Source organism: Lacerta agilis, chromosome 9, assembly GCF_009819535.1.
Source record: "Lacerta agilis isolate rLacAgi1 chromosome 9, rLacAgi1.pri, whole genome shotgun sequence".
In the NCBI taxonomy this organism is placed as follows: domain Eukaryota; kingdom Metazoa; phylum Chordata; class Lepidosauria; order Squamata; family Lacertidae; genus Lacerta; species Lacerta agilis.
Window position 1 is genome coordinate 39,594,784 of NC_046320.1, and position 22,486 is coordinate 39,617,269.

A 22,486-nucleotide genomic window follows, 5' to 3' on the forward strand; every position below is an offset into this window, starting at 1 on the left:
GTTGGACTACAACTCCCATCATCCTTTACCATGCTCTCTGGATGCACCGTATTGGCTCCCCCTGCCTTAGAAGAAATACCTGCAGCTCTCCAGTAATCAATGTGCATTAGCTAGAGACACCTTTTCCCCAGACCAGGACTCAAGGCAGCTTACATATAATAGAAATAGCTAAAACAGATTTATGTTTTGGGTTGGGTGGAGTGTCCACCACTCCTCTCATCTTATTTCACTTACCGTATTTTTTGTTCCATAGGGTGCACCGGACCATAGGGCACACCTCGTTTTCAGAGGAGGAAACAAGAAAAAAATTTTTTTTTCTGGTTTTCCTCTAAAAGCCCTGGTTTTTTTTGAGGATCAGCTCAAATTTGTGCAGCTTTTATTGCAAAGGGAAAAGCCCTGTTTTTTTGAGGATCAGCTCAAAGTTTTGCAGCTTATTTGCAAAGGGAAAGGCCCTGTTTTTATGGGGTTCAACTCACATTTCTGCAGCTTCTTAAGGGAGCCATTTCTACAGTTCCAGACAGATAATCTAATCAGCCAGTCACATGTTACTGGGGAAACAAACAACCTCCCTCTGCAGCACATTCAACAATGGAGGCCTGGGCAAGGGGCCGGGGCCGAAAGGGAGCCAGGGACTCTTATCTCTCTCCAGATCTCTTGCTGATCAGCTGCTGAGCGGGGTCCTTTCAACACTCCCTTTTGTCTTTGTAAAAAAAAAAAAAGCACTGTCTGCTTTTGGCCCCTGGGCAATTCGGCTCCAGGGACCACCATTCGCTCCACAGGACGCACAGATATTTCCCCTTACTTTTTAGGAGGAAAAAAGTGTATCTTATGGAGAGAAAAATACGGTAAATATTTTTACCCCACATTTTCATATAAGGTGCTGGGCATACATACCAAATAAAAGGCAAACTTTTCCCAAGCCCTCTGGTTGAAACGAAAAGGGCAGGTGGAGAAGCTGGTCAGACCCCTTCCAGTGGGTGTAGCATATCCCTTCAGCTGGGTGGGAGTGATGGTGGCTGACAGTGAACACAGCAAAGGAGGAAGAGAAAAGAAGGGGTGCGGGGGCATACACTATGTAGATAAAAACTAGACTTAAAAGTAGCATGGGGGGTGGGGCAGCACCAGTAACAGAGCAGGACTGTTGGAAGTGTGAAGCCCTGGAAGGGTAGAAGGCCTACCAGAAGGGGCACTATGTCACTGCTGCACAGGGCGGGCAGCTGGCCCCAGAGCATGATGGGATGCCATTCTCTTCTATAGATCTGACAATGTCACTGATTTTATGAGGCTGTTTTTGGAGGCCATGCCCTTTTTTCTGACCTTATATCTGTCAACACCATCCTCCCTCTGCTGCAGCAAAACACAAGGACTCAGGATGAAAGAGAGAGAGAGATGGACTTTATTAGGCAAGGAGGATGGAGCGACATTTTTATGGCGACAAATCTAAGATCAAAAGTTTATTTAGGTCACACTGCAAGTGGCTGCGAGCGCTACAGTTAATGTCTGGCCGTTCAAAAAGGCAGGAACTGACAATTCTCCAGTAGTGCATTACAAGAGACTATATTGATCAGTCTTGCTTACACAAAATGTCAAAGTAACTTTATTTTCAATTTATATTTAGAGTACAATAGCTTGTAGCAAGCATTTCCCCAAGTGCTCAAGCTAGATCAATATTTATGAAAAACCTAGGAGACAGCTTTCAATATATAAAAATAGTTGATGCCCACTGCCACCAATACTTATGAATTAATGAAACATGGTAACACAACCCTCCCCCAAAATTACTCAAGAAAAATAACTTTGCTTCTGAAGAATGCCTGGAAACAAAAATTACCTCAGCCTTCCCACACTTCCAACTTATGCTGTAGAGAGAGCATTAGGTCTCATCCTCATTTCCAAGTTCCCTGAACTAATGTGAACCCTCACACACTTTACTCTCCCAAGTCTTCCAATATCTTTAGCCATACAAATCTTTTCTTGATCTCCTGCAAATTGCTCCATTCCTTTTGGTTCCTAGTAAGCTTTGCTATTTGAAAAGCCTAGCTGTGTTATTCCAGTGCCACCACACATAAAAATTCACTAAGCACACAAAGAGTTCCTCTCAAATGCTAGCTCCACCATAAATGTGGGCTTATGGCCAGATGCTAAGCATGTTTACCCGGAAATTAAGGGCCACTATGTTAAAGGGGACTTACTGCCTCTTAAAAGTGTGCTTACAAAAGCAGCCTTAGTCATCAGCCTCCTCATAGTGTGCGTAGCCGCTGGCATAGGTCCTTCCTAAATTCAAGTGACCAAACATACCGGTTGCCTCCGTTTCCGAATCCCTCCCTCCTTCCTCCTCCTCCTCGTCTTCATCATCATCCTCTGCTTCATAATCATCATCTTTGCCAGCTGAAAGGTTCTTCCAATAGGCGTCATAGCCAGAAGCCCCGTCAGCCTCTTCGCCTCCTGTCTGTCGGCCAAACCTCAGAGATCGTGCTGCAGAAAGAGAAGAAAACATCCTGTCTTTGTTTTACTTCCCATCAAGGAAGGTGGCTGTTAAATAGTTCAGGCAAAACCCCAACAACTCTACCTTACAACTATTTTCACATGTGCAATTCTCATGATTGCACCGACGAATAACACTAGAAGCAGGTAAGGCATTATTGCAAATCCGTAAGAAACCAATTCATTCATTCATTCATTCATTCATTCATTCATTCTTTGTCTTCTTCAATTTTTAGTCCCCCTCCTCATTTACAGGATCATTCTGGTTAGCCAGAGTGTTCCTGGTGAAACGAGGCACAGAAGCTTCTCTGCAGTTTGCACCCTTTCTGACCGAGATGAAACCATCCTCATCTCGTTGCATGAATTCGAAAATATGCTACCAGATTTCATGACAAGCCTTTTGAACGGGGAAGAACATGGACCTCCCAGTACGAGGTTTGCTGCAGGTGATAAGGGTAACTGTAGGTGGAAATGGTTACCAGTGTTAGAAACTCAGGTATATAAGCTAATTGCCAAATGGCACCTTTAATCTAGGTGACGGTCACCACAATGGAATGTCTAGGCACCATTGTGGTGGGGTGTTGAAATTAATTAATATACTGCTTTATGTTTTAATGCAAAAAAGCTCAGCACGGTTTACAGCACATTAAAACATCAAATAAAACAATCTAGAATAAAACAAATTCAAGCTTCAAGAAAAGCTTCTCTAAGTGACATGATTAATATAGCTGCCCCATAGCAGAAGTACTCTGGGAAGCATATGGGAGTGTAGTGGTTAAGTGTCAGAACAGGACCTGGGCAATCAGGATTCAAATCCCCACTTAGCCATGGGCCAGTCACAGCCTCTTAACCTACCTCACAGGGTTGTTGTAGGGATTAACTGAGGAGGGAGGTAAACCATGTACTCCTTGGGAGAAAAATGTGGGAGATTAATGCAATACACAAGCTCTTCTGCTTACCTGCTTAAGAAAGCTGCAGGGGCCAGCCAGGTGGAGATGTCAGCCACCAGGCCGGCATCCAGAGATCTCCACCTGGCCGCAACTGGATCCACGCAAAACATGCCTGGCGCCTGGGGAATTCAGAATCCCATTACCAAAGGGAAACTTACTTGACATGCTCAGGTCCTTAGTCTGTTGCGTTTCGTGGCCACACTTAGGGCAGGGAGGCTCCCTTCCCTTCTCTTGTTTGAAAACCTTACTCCGTGCGTGATCATCGCAGAAACAAGCCTGCAGGTTATATAAAAGAAAGAAAGGGGGAAATGCAAAATATATCACAAGAGAACAGACTGCAATCAGAGAAGAAGCCCCACAGAAAAACACAACAGACTGCCCAAGTTGAGTAGCGATGGGATACATACCACTACCATCTAGCAAGCTCCATTTGAATCTTCTTAATTCACTAAAATATATGCAGCCCGCCTTCTGCACAAAAGCTGGCTAATGACATTAGGGGGAGACAAGAATCGTTCCTCCTCTTAAGTATTTGTTTGAGTGGGGCAACTGGAGACATTTCAGTCTAGCTGGCTATGTAAGACTCAGCATAAATCCGTGAGGACAGCTGTGCCCCTTCCCAATCTACTTAACCAGCTCTTGTACAGAGCCGTGAGCAACTGCAGGGGAAGTTGGAGTAACTGAAATTGGGCTCTTCATCCCTATAAACCCCTTCTCTGTCATGGCTACGGATCTTTGGACTCAGCTGCATGCCAGTGGCGGGCAGGACCAGAAGCAAAAGTGAATGGGGCAAGGAATGTGCCCCACACCTTTGTACAATAGGCTGCATGCCAGCCATTCAAAACTCAAAGAGCTTTCTACACACACACACACACATACACACACATTCCCCATCTTTCATCAAGGCAAACGAGAGGCTTTAATACAGTCCAAGGACACAATTTCAGCCAGGTGACAGACAGCACTGGCGCACCAGAGGGAGCGGTCTGGGGAGAGGGGCCACGAGGCCCACTCCCCTGGGGCAAATGATTCATCAGAACCCCGTGAACGATAATATTAGCAGATATATAGAAATCGTGCAGGGTAATGAGATGTTATCTCGGCTTCACACGGAAGCAGGCTGGTGCAGACGGCAGCCAGGCAAAGATGAAACGTTTTTGCATTTTGAATGAAAGGAAACCAGCAGAGGGAAAAGGTGGCAGCAGTGCTGAGGCTGTTAACAATGAGCGAAGGAAGGCAATTTTAGCAACTAGGGTTTAGAAGGACTGGAGGGAAGGAACACCAAGTGTCCAGGAACACAGCATGGAGGTTACATTAATCAAAGAGAGATGGGAACAGGACCCAGATAACTTCTTTGGGGAGGTGGGTGGGAATCAGGAGACGTTTTTTGATGCATTGTGGAGAAGGACGTGGCAAGAACCGCCAGCAGCTTTAAATGTATGAGAGCTGTGAGCCCGATACATCTACTTTCTAAATGCTTTTGCTGTTACCTTACAACGGAGACATGAATGCTGCCCAAGTCGGTTACAGGAAACACCTATTAGGCAAGATAAAAAAGGCATGCTTGAATAATGAGATTTCATGGCTTTGCTCTTTTCCTTTTGCCTTGTAAGCCAAGGTCAACTATTCAGTTCAATGGGTAGCCTCAGGCTTTCCATGACTGCGCCTCTTTAAAGTACAAGGAAAATGAACACGCCGCCTCAGCCGAAAAAAAGAAGCGAACAGACATTTTTAACGATGTCCCTACAGAGCTTGGGCCCAACATTGCTCTTCCTCCCTTCCTGAAAGCAGAGGAAGTCCTCTTGATTGGAAGCAACAGCTTGTACAACAAAGATGAGCAGAATAACTAGACTGAACAACAACAAAAAAATGTGGGTGACTTTACAAGTAATAATGCTGGAGGAAAAGTGCAAAATTCAGGCACATCACAAACCTGGCATTATTGTTGAACTATAACAACAATAATTTATTACTTATAACAACAACAAGAAGAAGAATCATTTATTATTTATAATAGTAATCATTTATTACTTATAACCCGCCCATCTGCCTGGATTGCCCCAAACACTCTGGGAGATTTCCAACGTAATAAAAACAGAGCAAAACATCAAACATAAAAAAACTTCCTGATACAGGGCTGACTTCACATGTCTTTGGAAAGTTATGTACAGGCAGTGACCATTTTAGGCACATCTAACTGGCGTGCAATCACCGATGCGCGGGTCTTTTTCAGCCTGGTAGAAGGCAGAATGGAGGCGTAATGAGGTGGGGTGTGCTTATTATGTGCACTCCACTGATGCACGCAGCGGCCAGGAACAGAACCCCAATTCAAAATAGTCGCCGTCTGTAGTGGTTTACCTGCTTGACACCTGATGGGAGGGTGTTCCACAAGGCAGTCGCCACTACTGAGACGGCCCTTTGCCTGGTTCCCTGTAACTTTACTTCTCACAGTGAGGAAGCTACCAGAAGACCCTCAGAGCTGGATCTCAGGGTTTGGGCTAAATGATGGGCGTGGGGTCACTCCTTCAGGTATACAGGGCCTAGTGGTGCACACCCTGGGCTTGTGAAAGGGACACAGCACAACTAGTCCCTGTACTGGCACTGTTCAGTACCGAACTTCATCTGCAAAACACTGACCCATCTTACTCATGGTATGGGGCTGGGGGAAGGTTGCTCCTCCCAACTACATTCCACAAGGCACTGGCTTAAAATTCGCTACTAAACCACTATCTGGATAACGGAGACTTTCAGGGATATAGCTTACATTTAAAGGTCTCGGCTTCCAGGACTTGGCAGCTGGCCTGATGTTCAAACTGATCATCTTCGCAGAGAAAATTGTGGCAAAAACAGCAGCTGAATATTCTTCCTCCTAGAAGATTCAGCAAGACACAATGTAACAGATCAAAATCAGTCCCCACACTCCCTAGCATCAAAAAACAAGCAGATGTCATGAATCAATTCTAGGAATGAAAGAAAACCCGACCTGTCTTGCACCAGACAGAAAAATACTGTGGATTACAGTGGTACTAGCCACTTGTGTAAACAAGGTGTTTTATAATACTAATCGCATTTTCCTGGTTAGGTTGAGATGGCTTGGTCACGGAATGACGAGACCGCCATATTAAAAGAGATTTTATTGCACAGCAGCACCTAAACCAAATATTCCAGCTATATCGCCACCCACCCCCACCCCTCAAAAATAGCCTAAACTAACAGTTCAGTTCTATACATGTCTTGCTGCTTTCGGTGGATTGCAGTCTAAGGTGGTACACTATTAAGCCAAAGAGATAAAGAGGAGAGAGCCAATGAAACACCTTTTCCTGCAACTGGAGTGGTGGTGGGGGTAGTGGAAGGAAGAGATATGCACAACAACCCGAGAGGATACTGTAATTTTGCAGAGTTGATGGTTTAGCACAGGCTTTTATGACTGCGGATAATGATAAATAGTAGCACAAATTGCCTTGGTAGTTTGAAAACTTCCCTCCTGTGTAATATACTCTCGGACAGATAATGTGTCAGTGGGAGGGAGTGCACGTGATAAATTGCATCATGAGCTGCAGCTAATCAAAACAGCCTGTGCAAATACTCCCAAGGGATATCCAGCTAAGTCACAGGCACTTAAGCCTACCAATTTCAACAAGTCTACCCAGAGTACAACTTTAACACACATCCTCAATTCCTACACATAGAACGAGTAATAGTTTTCTTGCATGTGTCATCTGAAAAGTGATATGTGAATGGGTCTGCCTCTCCTCCAATTTTAGGATTCTCTACTTTTAGAGAAGTTATTTTCAATTCATAAAGACTTGCTACGCCAAGGAAACTAGCCCTGTAGCCACCTTCCTTTGGTAACTGTAGAGCTTTCCAAATGCAAGTGAAACAAGGGAACACACCCCTCTAACTGGTGAACAACTCACCATGATCCCAGACACCTCTCTCGCATTCAATGCACTCTGCGTCGGCCAGAGGACAGATACAAGCATGGGTGCTAAGGCATTTCCTGCCATGGCAAACCCAAGCTTCACAGAAATCACATATGGCCCCCTGCAAAAGAAGAACCCACACATTACTATGGACTTTGGCAGACCTCTATATAAGCTCCAGCTCTGCTGAACAAGGAAGGACCAGGCATGCATTCCAAGCAGCAGCAGGAGGGAGTCATTCTGAAACAGTGGAAGGCAATTTTGCTCAGTGCTGCCATCCATCTCCCAAACGCATTCCATATTCTCAGGGCTCTTTTTTCTTTCTTTCTTTTTTTTTTTGCAAGACTGCTAAGTGCCCATTCCTAAAGTACATTACAGGAAATTGAATCCCATTGATTTTCTTTCTGTGTTTTCTTTTTTAATCCCACACACTACTCTCAGCATGATGCTCAGCAACCAGAATTGCTTGGAAGTCCTCGCTAAGGAATGCAACAGACCCGGAAAAGATGTTCCAAGGTATGCAAGCAGCCTGCATTCCACTGGCTACTCCCCACCCCCCACCCCATGAATTGGCTCTTGCTGCGCTGTCTCATCCAGGAAGCCACGTGTGTGGACAACAGAGCTGTCCATTATGTTCATACCAGGCAATGTATTCAGAAATAATTATTTGCAAGAGGATTTGCGCTATGCAGTTTGCTCATGACAGCATAGAACATGCAGAAACAAGGAAGTCGAACTTCAAAAGAAATACTGTATTTACTCGAGTCTAATGCACCATCAAATCTAACATGCACCTCAATTTTCAAAACCTTGAAACAAAAAAAAACCTTGAAACAAAAAAAAACAAAAAAAGGATTTGCTGGTGAATGTAAACATGTACCTTAATTTTCGTGTAGTAATTTTGCCCAAAAAACCCCCGGTGAGCATTAGATTTGAGTAAATACGGTATTTTTAAAAATGCATAATCTTGTTTTCCTCTCCTCTAATAGTGTTTTTTATCTTGCATTACTAGTTCACCTTCCCATAATTCCAGGCTCAATTGTTACCTTTCATGGAAGCAATGTGTTATCTCTCTTGAAACGTGTGACTCTGAAGTCCAAGATTGGGATATTCACGACTTTGGTTGCAAGCTGCCTTACAGATAGGCATAGTCATGCCTATTAATTTGAAAAGGGCGTAAGCATGCACAACTATCTGTGCAAATGTTAACCATTTTCCTGCAGTCCAAACAGGTAACAGTAGCTGAACCTCAACACTGAAATCCAGTGCTCTGCAGTCGAGGGGCCTCCAAATGACCACCCCTAACAGAAGGCCATGGAGGGCAGGGGCACAGACTCCCACATCAGCATCCTGTCTTATTTTATAGTTGGGATTCAGAAGGTTCTGGTTGCTAATTTGGAAAAAAAAAATTAATTCTTATTCCAAAATACATATGTTTACCTTCAGGATAGCAGAACCAAAGCTCATTTTATTGCTGTAGTCACGATGGTGCTATGAGTTTAAAATGTGAAACTGTGTGTGCTTGTGAGTTTGTTTGCTTTTTATTTACCAGGGTTGGCAAAATATTTCGGCTTTTTGCTCCAGTATATCAGGAATGTAGAAACCACTGTAATGCACGGAATTGTAAGGGAGTGGGGAAGGATGTGAAATAGCAATGTGAGCTTCACAACTCACCACTCCAGGGTCGAAAATTACTGAGCTGCACCACTGGGTAACAAGAAAAGACCCAACAACACAGTCAGGCAAGTAATCTCTTCAAACCTTAGCTGCACTCATCACATATCCTAAAACTGATTTATTGTTTCCAGATACATACCACCATAGCAAGCCCAGTGCTGTACACACCAGCATGTTTTATGACACAGTCGGAAGATTTCATCATGCATTTTGTTTTTCCTATTACAGAGGGAAAAGAAATATTACACACATACACACATGAGTGTTCAGCAACACTAAAGCTCCATAAAAAGCCATAGCATTTGTCTCCTGCAGTGTTTACAAGTGTTTCAAGCTAAGGGGGGGGGAGTGAGAATAAGGGCTATCATCCAAGAGATCTGAGCAAACTGTGGTATTTTAAATTGCTCAAATCAACACACATCTGATCAAAACAATGAGTTGGATCCAGCAATACCATCCTGTAAGGACTTCTGGCTATGTGACCAGACTTTCTCTCCCTCTTCTCCCCTCTACCACTGGCATGCAACTCGCCAATTTTTCGTGGGTTTCCCTCAACCCTCTGGAGCAGATTTGGTGGAGCAAGGAGAAGAAGTCCTGTTGTGCAGACTGAAGTCTTTGCACTAATATGACAGTCTTATTGGATACAACCAAATAATTTATTTTTTCAGATAGTTCACCATCTTAGAAGAGGCATTCTTTATTCATCATGGATGGGGGATGGGGAACCTGTTGCCTCCAGATATTGCTGCACAATTGAAAACTGACCTCGCTTGCTGCGGCTCATGGGAATTGGAAGTCCAACATCATCTGGAGGGACAAAGGTTCCGGAGTCCAGAAACATCTGGAGGACTGCAGGTTCCACGTTCCTGCACTAGAGAGGCTGCCTCTTCTAAAGATGGACCCTTTCATCTGCAGTTTTCACAACTGCTTTATTAAAAATAATTTGCTGCATGGTTAAAGGTGCTGATAGTTTAGATTGGATAACTAAAAGCAGCTAATGTTTTCAGCCTCAGAAGGAGCCCAAATAAGATAACTTTCCTGCCACGTCTGAGGGTGAATAACCTGTGTCCCTTCAGATATTGCTGGAGTCGCTACTCCCACCAGCTCCAGCCAGCATTGCCAATGGTCAGGGATGATGGAAACTGAAATCCAGCCACATCTGGCACCAACAGAGCCAAAATATGACTTAGCTTGTGTAATCAGGCCACAATGCAAAAATTAAATTCTAACCACAAACCAATTGTAGGATCACAGATAATTAAGAGAAAGACTTACCGCACTGTGCGCAAATGGGCAGCTTCTGGACAGAGCTACAAAAGTAACAAAAAGCTCGATTTTTCTGCCGTCTGTCAGAATAAAAAAAGGGTGAAACGTATAAATGAACGAAGTCCGTATAAAATGGTGCCAAAAATGTTATATGTAAAGGAAATAGTGAGTGTGCATTTACCTTTGACATTTATCACATTCCTGTAAGAGAAAGAGAGCTTAATTTATAGGAGTTCCCGTTTAAATCCAGAGTTTATAAACTTGTGAATTCACTTGCCCTGAATACAGTTCGTTGGTCCTTTCCCCACTTTGAGTGCCCCGCCCCGTGCAAATACAAAAACACAATGAAGGTGCAATAGTCAGTGCTGCAGGTGGACTATGCCCATGTGTTTGTATACATAAAGTCCTTCCGGTATCGCCAGGAGGGCTCAAAAAGCTTTGCCCTGGATCAACAGCCAGCTCTTATTTATACTTGCCTCTACCCTTCCCCTGCCTTCCCCCTTTGTGAAAACCAGACAACTTGAAGAAGAGCTGAAGAAGAATTTCACTCTCTCTGTGTGTGCGCGTGATGGGAATTATTTCATTGTTTAAGAAGATTTATAACATCTGGTGTATTTTTGCAAAATCTCAAGGTTATATGCTTAGGATCTAGTTTTGCTTGTTTCAGTCTGATAAAGCACTGTCAATCTCACCCTCCTCTCACTGGGAAAGGAGAAGAAAGAATTTTAAAGCCAATATCGGAAATACATCTCGATATTTACCATGGAAGCATTGCAGGGATGTTTAGCCAAATCAATGTTGCCTCTTGAAGCCCTTATCTGCTTCTCCCGTTCTTTGCGGCTCTCGGCCTTCTTGCGAGCGCCCGTCTTCTTTTTAGGCATTCTTCACTTTCTGCGAGACAATGTTTTATTCATCAACATTTGACGAAGAGTGACTGGTGTCCTCTAAAATGGATGCTAAACCTAATTTTTAAAATCGTGACATATTCCTCCCTTCCAGATTATTATTATTACTTTCGAATGTGCTCATAAACACGCATTAGCAGCTCTAATCACTTTAGAGAAGGGGTGACCGACCACTTGCCCTCCAGGTGCTGATAGGCTACATCTTGCATCATCTCTGACCACTGGCTAGGCCAACTGGGGATGATAGGAGTTGGGAGTCCAACAACATCTGGTTAGCCACCCCTGCTTCAAAGTTCCCAAACTAGCTACTCAACACAGAATAGCTACACCTAGAAAGAATAAAAAATACAGAATGAAAACTACAGTCGTACCTTGGTTGTCGAACGCCCTGGGACTTGTACGTTTTGGCTCCCGAACGGCGCAAACTCAGAAGTGATTGTTCCGGTTTGCAAACATTCTTTTGGAACCCGAATGTCCAATGGGGCTTCCACAGCTTCTGATTGGCTGCAGGAGCTTCCTGCAGCCAATGAGAAGCCACGACTTGGTTTTTGAATGTTTTGGAATTCGAACGGACTTCTGGAATGGATTCTGTTAGACTTCCAAGGTATGACTGTGATACAGGTAGAGTGGCTGACAAGAGCTACAAAGCAGCAGGCTTAACCTGGAGTTTGATACCAAAGGAACACTTGGTCATCACCCTTTCTTTTGCCTAGTTCTCTAAGGCAGCAACCCATCACTTGTAACCAGCAGAGTAAGGTTTTTCCCTCGCTCCCCAACAAGTATTTCCCCATGAACAACTGGCTCATGAGTGTCTGCCCCATGGTGATATTGCATTCCCACAGAAGCTGGAATGGGACAGTGTGAGTCAAGTGATAGCCTGTGGGTTATACATTGTAAGTTGCTGGGAGTCCCAAGCGGAGAGAAGTCTTAATTATAAAAAAAGAATTTTAAGCTAGTTTTTAAAAAATTAGATCGAAAGGGAATGATGCATATCGTACTAAAGAAAGATATATATTTTTTTCTTATTATTAATGTGGGGAACTCATATAAGCTGGTTAGCCTTCTATACAGTGTTTAAATTGCATTAAAAAGTCATATTTTATATTCAGAATTGCATACCAAGCTGCCTGCTGGCAACAATCATTATTCTGTAGACTGACATCTATGACACTGAATACCCAATATCACATTATAAACTAGGTTTTCTTCCTGCTTAATGTCAATTTAGCAATAAGAACTTCAATCTTTGGTATTTATACATATCATTCTAGGCATTTATTACACACCTTGAAGCACTGTAATAGCAATTTGTGGAAAAACTGGATGCTTCAAAAAATGTCAAGAGCATATTGGTCGTAAGCAATGCTACCACCTAAAATTATTCCTTCCGTCACATACTCAGGGGATTGGACCCGTATTACGAACTTTTAGTTATATGACAGCAGCTACTCAAGTCATTCATGTAAAATATTGGCAGCTGCTGGAATCGTTTATGTAAAATATTGGAGGGCACCAAACACACAGAATCTAAAATAATAATAATGCAGAATTATACTGCATTGGCTACATGGGGGGACTGGAACAGTTACTTCATCAGCTGATAGCTATCGATCAATTATTGTGCGAAGTGCTATATACCCATTGTATAACTCTACCTTAAAATTGTCTAAGATTCTCATTTCACCCCAAATCTGTGTTTAGGATAATTAGGAAAGGGGCAAGAAATAAAAATGCCCCGGTCAACATACCTCAAAAAAGGATATTGCAGAGATGAAAAAGATGCAGAAAATGACAACCAAAAAGGTTGAAGCAACTCCCCTGTAAGGAAAGGTTACAACGGCTTTTTAATTTTGTGAAAAGACAAGGATAAGGGGAAGGGAAGCATGGCATAGACTAGAGGATGTAGATAGGGAAAATGTCGTCCCCGTCCCCCCCTGAAATGGTGGGAAATTCAGAACAGGCCAAGGGAAGTCCTTCTGCATGCAGAGAGTAGTTGTGGAATTCAGTACCAAAAGATGTGGTCATGGCCACCAACTTAAACAGTTTTAAAAGGGGATTAGGCAAATTCATGGATGAAAATGCTACCAATGGCTGCTAACCATTATGGATATATACTAGGGGTGTGGAGGCTTAACAATGAGGCAAACTGTAGTGATTTAAGGGCTGTGTTAGAAACTCAGATACAAAAGCTATTTGCCAAATGGCATGTTAAACCTAGGTCATGGTCGCTACAATGGAGTTTCTAGGACAGGCATAGGCAAACTCGGCCCTCCAGATGTTTTGGGACTACAATTCCCATCATCCCTAGCTAACAGGACCAGTGGTCAGGGATGATGGGAGTTGTAGTCCCAGACCATCTGGAGGGCCGAGTTTGCCTATGCCTGTTCTAGGAGGTGCCTTCCCCTGCCCCTCCAAGATTAAAAAGCTGTAAATGAATTGTGTAGATCGTCAGCACAATGGAGGTGTCTGTCACCATCCTAGCATCCAAGGATGTCCACATGGTCGCAACTGGACCTGGCATCCGGGAGAATTCTAACACTGTTTAGGGGGCTTCCCCTGTCAAAGTATGACATCAACACACATGTACATAAGACAGGGGCTCCACAAAGCCATGTCACTTTGTTTTTCTGAACTTTGTAGCTCTATAATTTTCTGCACATTGTAACTCTATGTTTTCCTATGTCTCAATGTTTCCCTAGTTCCATGGACTTTGCATGAAGTGAGGCTAATTAAAAGGTTGCCTGTGGAGTAGTAACAAAGAGCTCTGCATTATTTTTTCACAAAGCACAACAGTGAATGGTTTTTAAAGATGTGCTTAAATTAAGATGTGCTTTAAAAAAATAATTCTATGTTGTTCTGCTTTAGCAAACAACAAAGATCTTCAAGGCAGTGTCCTAGTCAGTCTCATGTTGTGAGGCCTATCAGGGATCTGTACAGCCTATTTCAGAGGACATAACCACCAACAGAAAGGTTTTTTAAATGCACAAGCAAGAATACACAGCACTCACTCACCTCTTAATGAAAAAACGCAAGAAGGTGCTTCCCACCCTCCTCCAAAATGTGAAGCCAAAATGGAGGCTTAAGTCCTTTTCTCCTAATCAATGCATTGCCCTAATATGGATTGCAGAAGAATGTTCCCCCACCAGAGTTCCTAGGCCTATTTGTCTGCAATTTGAAAGGCTTAATCCACCCTTGAATACGTTTTATCCAGTGTCTGTAAATTTCATCTGCTTCCAACAAAAGTCAGGGGATTGTAGCCATTTTTAGAGTGCCCATTATTGGCAATGGGAGAGATAAGTTTTACATAGAGTGCCATGGAACCCAACACAGAGACTGGAGCAGAGGAGACAGTGATTCAGAAACAGACCAGATTTAAAAATAAAAAAATATACAGACACAAGGCAACTCTTAAGGCCAGTGCACACCCTCAAGATCCTCCTCAGATGCCACACTGGCAGTTTTCGGTGTCCCTAACCCTAAAACTTCAGTAACCACTTTATAGTGCTTAACTACAACCAATGTAAACTCACCAAGAATGTATTCGGTCATTCATTTTGAGGTATTTACTGTATATATCTCTTTTCAGATGAACCTGACAAAGCAGTTTTACATAAAAATCTGAAACCCCCCAGAGTTATATGTTTACTGGTACAACCTCCCCCAGTGCAGATATTTTTGTCTTTCAAAATTTGTCAAGCAAGAGTCATTGCCTCAAGAGCGAATGGGTTGAAGTGCAAGGGTTTTCCTGCACTGCTGTATTTGTGATTCCCCACTTTCAATCACAGGGTAGCAACAGCAATACTAACCGTGTTAGCGTCATTTACGAAAACCTGAGCAAAATTGTTGGACTTCAAGGGAACAGCTAGCTCTTGAGTTGCCTGTCACCTTTCACTCCCTTGTTAGCTCAGAAGCAGGCTCGGGAGTGCAGCTTTGCTAATATCACAGGAATAAAGGACTATCCCCAGATGCAGCCAAGAATTCTCAGGAAAGGTTTCCATTTGTATCTTTTAAGGCACATATGGGTGTTGTTGGGGGGCTGCAGCTTTTTTTCAGACTGCAATTCCCATCATCCCTGACCACTGGTCCTGTTAGCTAGGGATGATGGGAGATGTAGTCCAAAAAACAACAACAACACACAACCCAGTTGGGAGACCCAAGTTTGGGAAACACTGATCTGGAGGCTTCTTTAAGGCCTAGTTCACAGGTACAGCTAGCCTAAGCAAGCACAGAATTGGAAGCTGGGGAGTGGGGCGGGGTGGAAGCCAGCACCCAACTTCTGGAAACTCTCAGAAAAGTGGGGCGGTGGTGTGAAAGAGGAAACGGGGAAAGTTGAAACAAATTTCCCTGGGAACTGCTTGCCAGCAGCCACATTGCAGCAAACAACCCCAAAACTCTGGAGCAGCTGCGAGGCTAATGGCAATCGCTCCCCTCCCCGGCCCCCCCAACCTCGTGATAGAGACGCCTTATTGCTATCGCCCCTCCCGATCAAGGGGGGGGGGAGGTGGGCAACCCCACGTCCCTTTCTCGCCCCCATCCCTGTCTGCATCTACCTATTGCAGGAACAGGGGTCTGGCAGCCCAGCATCCCACCCCATTCCTCGCAGATCCACTTGCTCGCAACAGGGCCCGCCCGGTGGTTCCGGACTTTCCCCCTCCCGCTCACCTAAAGTTGCTTCGCCGGCCGCTAACGAGGCAGGAAGGAGAAAGCCGGCGTCCCAACTGCTTGCTCCGCGGGGGGGGGGGGGACACTCCTGCCTCGCCGCGGCGACTGAGCATGCCTGGCGGAGGGTGAGCATGCTCAGTGGGAGACAGCCCGTGAAGCGACATCGCCTTCATCTTGCCCTTAGTTGGGGAGGGATTCCCCTCCTCGTCCAGGTTCCCGGGAGGATTTACAAGCAGCGGAGACCTTGCAAACACCCAGCACGCCCAATGCGCCTTCCAGCTGTCGCCCTCTTCCTGAACACCCCCCCCCACTCCTCCTCGTCAGAACTCAATTGTTTATTCCTTTTTAATTATATGCACCGCTTAGCTGCAGTCGGGATGATGCAGGTGGCGGGGGGGCGGGGAGAGAGAAAATAGCACGTCAGATCATGGCCACGTAGGCATCAGTCGGTGTCAAGGAAGGAAGGAAAACAGTCTCTAGCCCCATGCATGTTTACTCGGAAGGAGGCGCCACTGTGCACAATGGGGCTTACTCCGAGATAAGCATGCATAGGCTGCATTTTGTTCTTATCTTTCCAGACCAATACGGTGATTTGTTCTGCTTTGAAGCGGACAATATTTTTAAAAATAGCCAGATAGCCCAGTTTACTACTACTTCTACTACTACTACTCTTCATCATCATCATCCCGATTGCGGGGTGTTGTAAAATGGGCAAGCAGGCCTGCTGCTTTGCTTATCGTTCAGACTTCTCCAACCGGGTGCCCTCCAGATGTTTTGGATTCTAATTTATATCGTCCATGCTCATTGGTCATACTGGTGGGTTGATGCAGTCCCAAACCTCTGGTGCTCACCAAGGAGTGGGAAACTGTTTTTTTTTTTCTATTCATTTATTTATTGCATGTCCCACTTATTTCTCCAAAGAGCTCAAGGTGGTGTACTGAGGATGGTCTTCATTCTCAGTTAACCCCAACAACCCTATGAGGTAGGTTAGGTTGAGAGGCAGTGACACCTCAGTGATCACTTTAACCCTTATATCCCAAGTCAGTAACAGATCATTAAGAGTTGTTGCTGAGTTTTTGCTGGGTTTTGATGCTCATCTGTAAAGGTAAAAGTACCCCTGACCATTAGGTCCAGTCGCGGACGACTCTGGAGTTGTGTGCTCATCTTGCTCTATAGGCCGAGGGAGCCGGTGTTTGTCCTCAGACAGCTTCCAGGTCATGTGGCCAGCATGACTAAGCCACTTCTGACGAACCAGAGCAGAACACGGAAACACCGTTTACCTTCCCGCTGGAGCGGTACCTATTTATCTACTTGCACTTTGACGTGCTTTCAAACTGCTAGGTGGGCAGGAACTGGGACTGAACAATGGAAGCTTACCTTGTCACGGGGATTCAAACTGACAACCTTCTGATCGGCAAGCCCTAGGCTCTGTGGTTTAGACCACAACGCCACCGCATTCCTCCTGATGCTCATCTGACAACAACACAAATCCAAGCCTTATGGTGTTATCTATCCATAACTGTGGAATACAGTGGAACCCCGTGGGTTACGCACACCCTGGGTTGCGGGTGTTCGAGTTAAGAATGCCCGCAACCCGGAAGCATTTCCGGTGCGCGTGTGACGCCCGGATGCACAGAATGCTTCTCAAATTGCGCTACTTCCAGGGTTTTTCTTTTGGGGGGGTTCGTGTTACGCATGCCCGTGTTACGTAGCGCGACCTGGAACGGATCGTATGCATAACACAGGGTACCACTATACTCAGCAAATAGAAATTCAACAGACACCTTCTGCTGCAGCTTTTAAACACTTGCTGAAAACTTTTTATTCTGACAGGCCTATGCAGATAATTTACATATTTCCACAACAGTTAAAGCAATTAAATAAATTTTCTTAATCGATAAAGCATCCAGAATTATAGAAAGTTCACTTGCATGTATGTACTTCATATTAATTCCTCTGCCTCTAAAGTAATCATTTTCAAAGAATTTAGAATTTATTTACAAAAAGATGCATGGCAGAAGATAAAAGAAAGAGCAAAGTTAGGAATTGAAACTGCAGCATGGCCAATAGGACAAGAAAAGGTAACCTCAAGAGAAGGATACACATGTGTGCATGGAATTGAAGATGCAGTCTGAGATAACGAATCCCTCTTTCTACTTGCTAAGCTTTGAGCTTCCTCCAGATACGATCTTTGTTTTTCTGAAGTTTTCTTCTTAAATGTGGGAAGTGAAAAAAAAACACTTTTTTGGAATAAAGGAAAAAGAAAGCTGAGCTTCTTTGCATATAGATTTTGCCCCCAAGTGGTAATACAGCAGTCACACCAAATGCACACAATATTATTTATAGATTATTTTATTTTTACACCAGTACTTAACCTGAGAAGTATTTCTACTATTGAATGTCATGTTTTCAAATGAAAGCTCGCTTATATGCAGGTCAATGCCTGGCAGGGCAGATTGACCCTAATATAATTGGGTGATAATGCGGTATCATTAATGCTTATCCCTGTAAATTCTCTCAAACATTTTTTAAAAAATCCATTACAATAGTCTCAGTAAGCTTCAGGTTTGTTTGTTTGTTTAAAAAAGGGGGGGGACAACTGTTAGCCTCAACTGTAATGCTTTTAAACCAAGTTTACTTCTCTTTCTTTCTAAACAAAACCTATGATTATCTTCATTTACAGCAGTGCATCTTTCAGCGTTCAATAAGCTTGGGTCCAGGGAATTGCACTATAAAACAGGTGCTGACTACCTTACTAACTGACCTTTGAAGCAGCATCCATCAAATGTAATTTGCTTTTCAGCAAGTGACCTTAAAAGCTATGGCACTATTTGACTGTGGTTAGGTCTCTTTGACCAAGGCAATTTATCTGTTGGTCCAGGTACTGCAGCACAAAAGCAAATAGAGCAGAGAATCTCAGGCTACACATTTCTAAACAATTGGTGCCAATAGCCTGTTTTACTTACTATACAGCAAAAGGCACCCATTAAGTGGATGTAAGCAAATGAGAGTTGCCTGTGGAAACAGGTTTCCGACTGCAAATTCTCTTCAGGGTTGGGTCCTGCACAGAGGACCCTGTGCAGAGTCATATCATGCATTTAGGTTTCATATGCATTTAGGCACCAATCACTCGTTTAGTGATAAGCGGATGATAAGCTGCTCACCACTATCACTGTCTTATGTGCTTTTTTATGTTGCTAACAGATGCTGACATAATGCAGTGATAACTGCAAGGTCACCACCTGTTTTCCAGCTACTGAGATATAGATCTTGGAGAAAAGAAAACCACAATCAACCTTATTCAGCACACTTGGTACCAATTCCCCATTTTTGGTGCAGTGACTCGTGTCTACAGACCGGGGTTAGTAGCCAAAATCCCAGCTTCAAGCCCTGGATTCTCAAATAAGAGCATGGGTGTGGGAAGGGTGAGACTCTGTCTGCCACTGCAGGTAGTGTGATATGTTGGTTAGAGTGCCCCGCCCGGAATGTTGTTATTTATTTTCAACCTAGTGTTGGACTAGGATCTGGAAGACCAAGGTTCAAATCCACACTCTGACATGATGCTCACTGGGTGACTTTAGGCCAGTCACTGTCTCTCGGCTTAATCTACCTCACGGATTAAATGAGAGGGAAAACCAGGTATGGTTCCTCGAGCCCAGAGAAAAAGGTAGGATATAAATGCAGTAAAATAAAAAATAAAATAACAGAAGACAATACAATGGGTTTATATTCTGATTTAATATAAGGCAGGCAGGTGGGTGGGGTGGAAATAATAACATTATTACCGTACTAATAGTATATTTTCAACACCTATAAACATCTGTTTACAAATTAAAGGCACGATCCAGCCAATATTACAGACTTTTACCATGCAATCCTGTACTGTACATGTTTACTCAGAAGTAAGTACAGATTTGCAGTCCGTGGGTGGTTTGATGGTAGGAACTTAGGTGGCAATCCAAGAGGTGCTTTACTTGGGGGTAAAGCTTACAGAAATCATGTTCCAAGTAGACATGCATAGGATTGTGCCACACAGCATATGCTCAACCTTCCCAGCAGGAACTTAAAAGTAAACCTTTTCAAGTTATGTATATACCAATAGAGAACACCTTCTCCAAGTGCTGTTCCTTATATAACCCAAAGGACACCATCCATACACAAGGGAGAAGTATCAGCAAGCTCCACATATATACCTGAAGGGAGCAAAAAGCTGCAAAATCATTCCATTCAGGACTGAGCACATTTAGTGTCCATGAAATACTGGTGACTAGGGGAAATGACATCGACAGAGCATAGTTTGCTTGCGAGAAGGCTGAACAGGAACGCTGCATGCTGCAACATTTTGTTATAGGCCCACTAGTAGTTATATATTTCACCCATTTTCCCCCTGGAGTTAGATACTAGCATGTTGCAATTTATAATAATTATCTCTCAAATGAACACAGATTTAATCTGCTATTTCTCCAGATTTTATTTTATTTTAAATCCGTCCTACGTCACTGATTGTTGTACATAACATCTTTTCCCAATGAGATTCAACATAGTCTCCCTTCTGAAGATGGTTATCAAAATAAAACAAACCCTCTGGAATTTCTCATATTTATTGATTGATCGTCTTTTTTTCAGACAGTTTAAACTGCGGTAGTGAAGAACCATTCAGAGTTTCATTATTTATGTGATTTCCTAGCTGCAAAAAAATTGAAACCACAGGAGGTTCCAAACTTCTACTTAAGTCATCTCAACCTCTCAAGAGGTCAATGAGTGGCGAAACAGAGCAATTGATCCACTACTGCACCCAAAGTCCTGCTGACTTTCACCAGACAGGCTTGTAGGAGGTGGATGTTTTGCTGTTTTAGTTTTCACTGTGCCAGCTCTAGCCTAGGATAAGTTACTGAGGAGCCCAAAGGGGCAGAGGATTTGTAAAATGAAAGGACATTCACTAACACCTCTCAGCCACCCCACAAATATGGTAAGTGCAAAAAGACACACAAAAAACGAGACATTTAGAAGCAGGGGGAATGCCTCTCCCCTTTGATAATTTTCAGATGCAATTAATTTTCTCATTACTTTATGGAGAATGTTTTGTTTTTTAAGGATTCCCCTCCCCCCCCCCAGCACAGTACTGCATTTGTTACTATCTCTTTCAGCTTCATGGCTTGGTAATATTTTAGTACAATTTGGGCAAAGAAAAAATAGCTCCTCGAATGCAATGGGGTTACTTCTGAGTGAGCTGGAGAGGCCAGCCACAAAGAAACATTGCCAGCTTCTCCCATCTAAACTGCAGGGAGACTGCGTGGTTGTATAACTCAGTGCAGTTGACTTGGTCCAAGTATTGTTATTGCTCCTGGAGGCTGATGAAATGACACAGCAATCTATCACTTAAGAGTCTGATACAATATCTGTTGGATGACAAATACCATCTGCTTGACAAATAACATGTCTGAAGGTGGGCAAGAGCTGGAATGCAAGAACTGGAATGACATAACTTGCAACACTATGTGTGAGTTTTCTACTGTTTCTTAACATTAATCTCCGCTGCTCCAGTTTTTGTTCAGAATCTGTTTTATTGCATTTTGCTGCAGCGTAGACCTGGTGCAGGGGGAGGGAAGCTGTGTCTCTCTTGATGCTGTTGGACTCCAGCTTCCATTAGCCTTAGCAAGCATGGCCAGTGGTCAAGGATGATGGGAGTTCTAGTTCACAAAATCTGGAGGGTCACAGATTCCCCAATCCCCAACTGCATGTGTCAGGGAATTGTCCCCGATGCAGCGCAAGGTGGTGGAAGGGCTCTCCGGATGCTACAGAGAGCCCCAGTCCCACCTTGCCAGCAGCTCCTCCTCTGGTAGCGAAAGGAGCAGCAAGACGTCCAGCGAGGAGGGGGAGAGTTCACAGGGGAAAGGGAGTCGAGGCTCTGGGGATGCAAGAGAGACCCAGCACTCCCACAGTCCCGAGGGCGATACAGGGGGAACGCAATTTCCATCGCCCCAAAGACGTCGTGGGGTGAAAAGAAAGGATGGAAGGTGGGGTTTTCGTATACCGAAACTCTTTTGTTGGGGTCAGAACCGGAAGGGGCCATTCCCAGATTCTGACACCACTTGATACAGACATGAACTTTTTAGCTCTGCACTGTACATACGGTAGTTTGCACAATAAAATATGTGAAGGAAACAGCGGAGTCCTGGCTGCTTACTCACGAGCAACTGAGAACCTTACAGCATGTTTCTGAAATAGTTTTGCGCTTCATGGCATTGTCAATGTATTTGAGATTTGGGTCCCATGCAAAACTACCCATTTCCTGAAGTTTAAACTTCATTATTTCACATTACGATGCAGAGTATCACACATAAATTATCCTCACGAATGTCCAACCCTATGTCTGCTAACTGCAGGGTTGGGAAATCCTTGGCCATCCAGATATTTCTGAGCTGCAAGTTGCATTATCCATTAATATTGGCCATGCTAGATGGAGCTGATAAGGGCTGGAGATGCACAGCATTTAGAGGACCACAGGTTCCTCATTCCTGGTCTACTGAGAAGTGAGTCCCACTGAACCCAGTAGAGAATCAGTGGGGTGCAATGCCTAAAATTTTGGGCCAGGGAGACTCATGTTCAAATCAACACT

General features: G+C 43.9%; 1 protein-coding gene across 2 annotated transcripts; it reads right to left on the reverse strand.

The window, feature by feature from the left end:
* Positions 1–1,373: 1,373 nt before the first annotated feature.
* On the reverse strand, positions 1,374–15,942 carry ZNF330 (zinc finger protein 330). Of its 2 annotated transcripts, XM_033159993.1 has the most exons (11): positions 15,868–15,942; positions 12,954–13,023; positions 11,062–11,191; positions 10,482–10,501; positions 10,310–10,380; positions 9,174–9,253; positions 7,352–7,478; positions 6,199–6,303; positions 4,925–4,971; positions 3,593–3,710; positions 1,374–2,475 (listed from the first exon to the last, which is right to left on the reverse strand). In XM_033159993.1, exons 3-11 carry the CDS (start codon positions 11,179–11,181, stop codon positions 2,225–2,227), a joined length of 939 nt encoding a protein of 312 aa, XP_033015884.1. In that variant the 5' UTR covers positions 11,182–11,191; positions 12,954–13,023; positions 15,868–15,942; the 3' UTR covers positions 1,374–2,224. The 2 variants fall into 2 exon arrangements, with proteins under 2 accessions (XP_033015884.1, XP_033015885.1); XM_033159994.1 differs by lacking the exon at positions 12,954–13,023.
* Between the last annotated feature and the right edge of the window lie 6,544 nt (positions 15,943–22,486).

Excerpts from the sequence above, each read along its gene's own strand:
- ZNF330 (XM_033159994.1), bottom strand. The coding sequence starts at position 11,181 with ATGCCTAAAAAGAAGACGGGCGCTCGCAAGAAGGCCGAGAGCCGCAAA. Across the intron at positions 9,254-10,309 it reads GCCCATTTGCGCACAGTGCG|GAAAAACAAAATGCATGATG; the intron begins GTAAGTCTTTCT and ends CCTCTGTAATAG. Across the intron at positions 7,479-9,173 it reads GCACTGGGCTTGCTATGGTG|GGGGCCATATGTGATTTCTG; the intron begins GTATGTATCTGG and ends CTTCTTTTGCAG.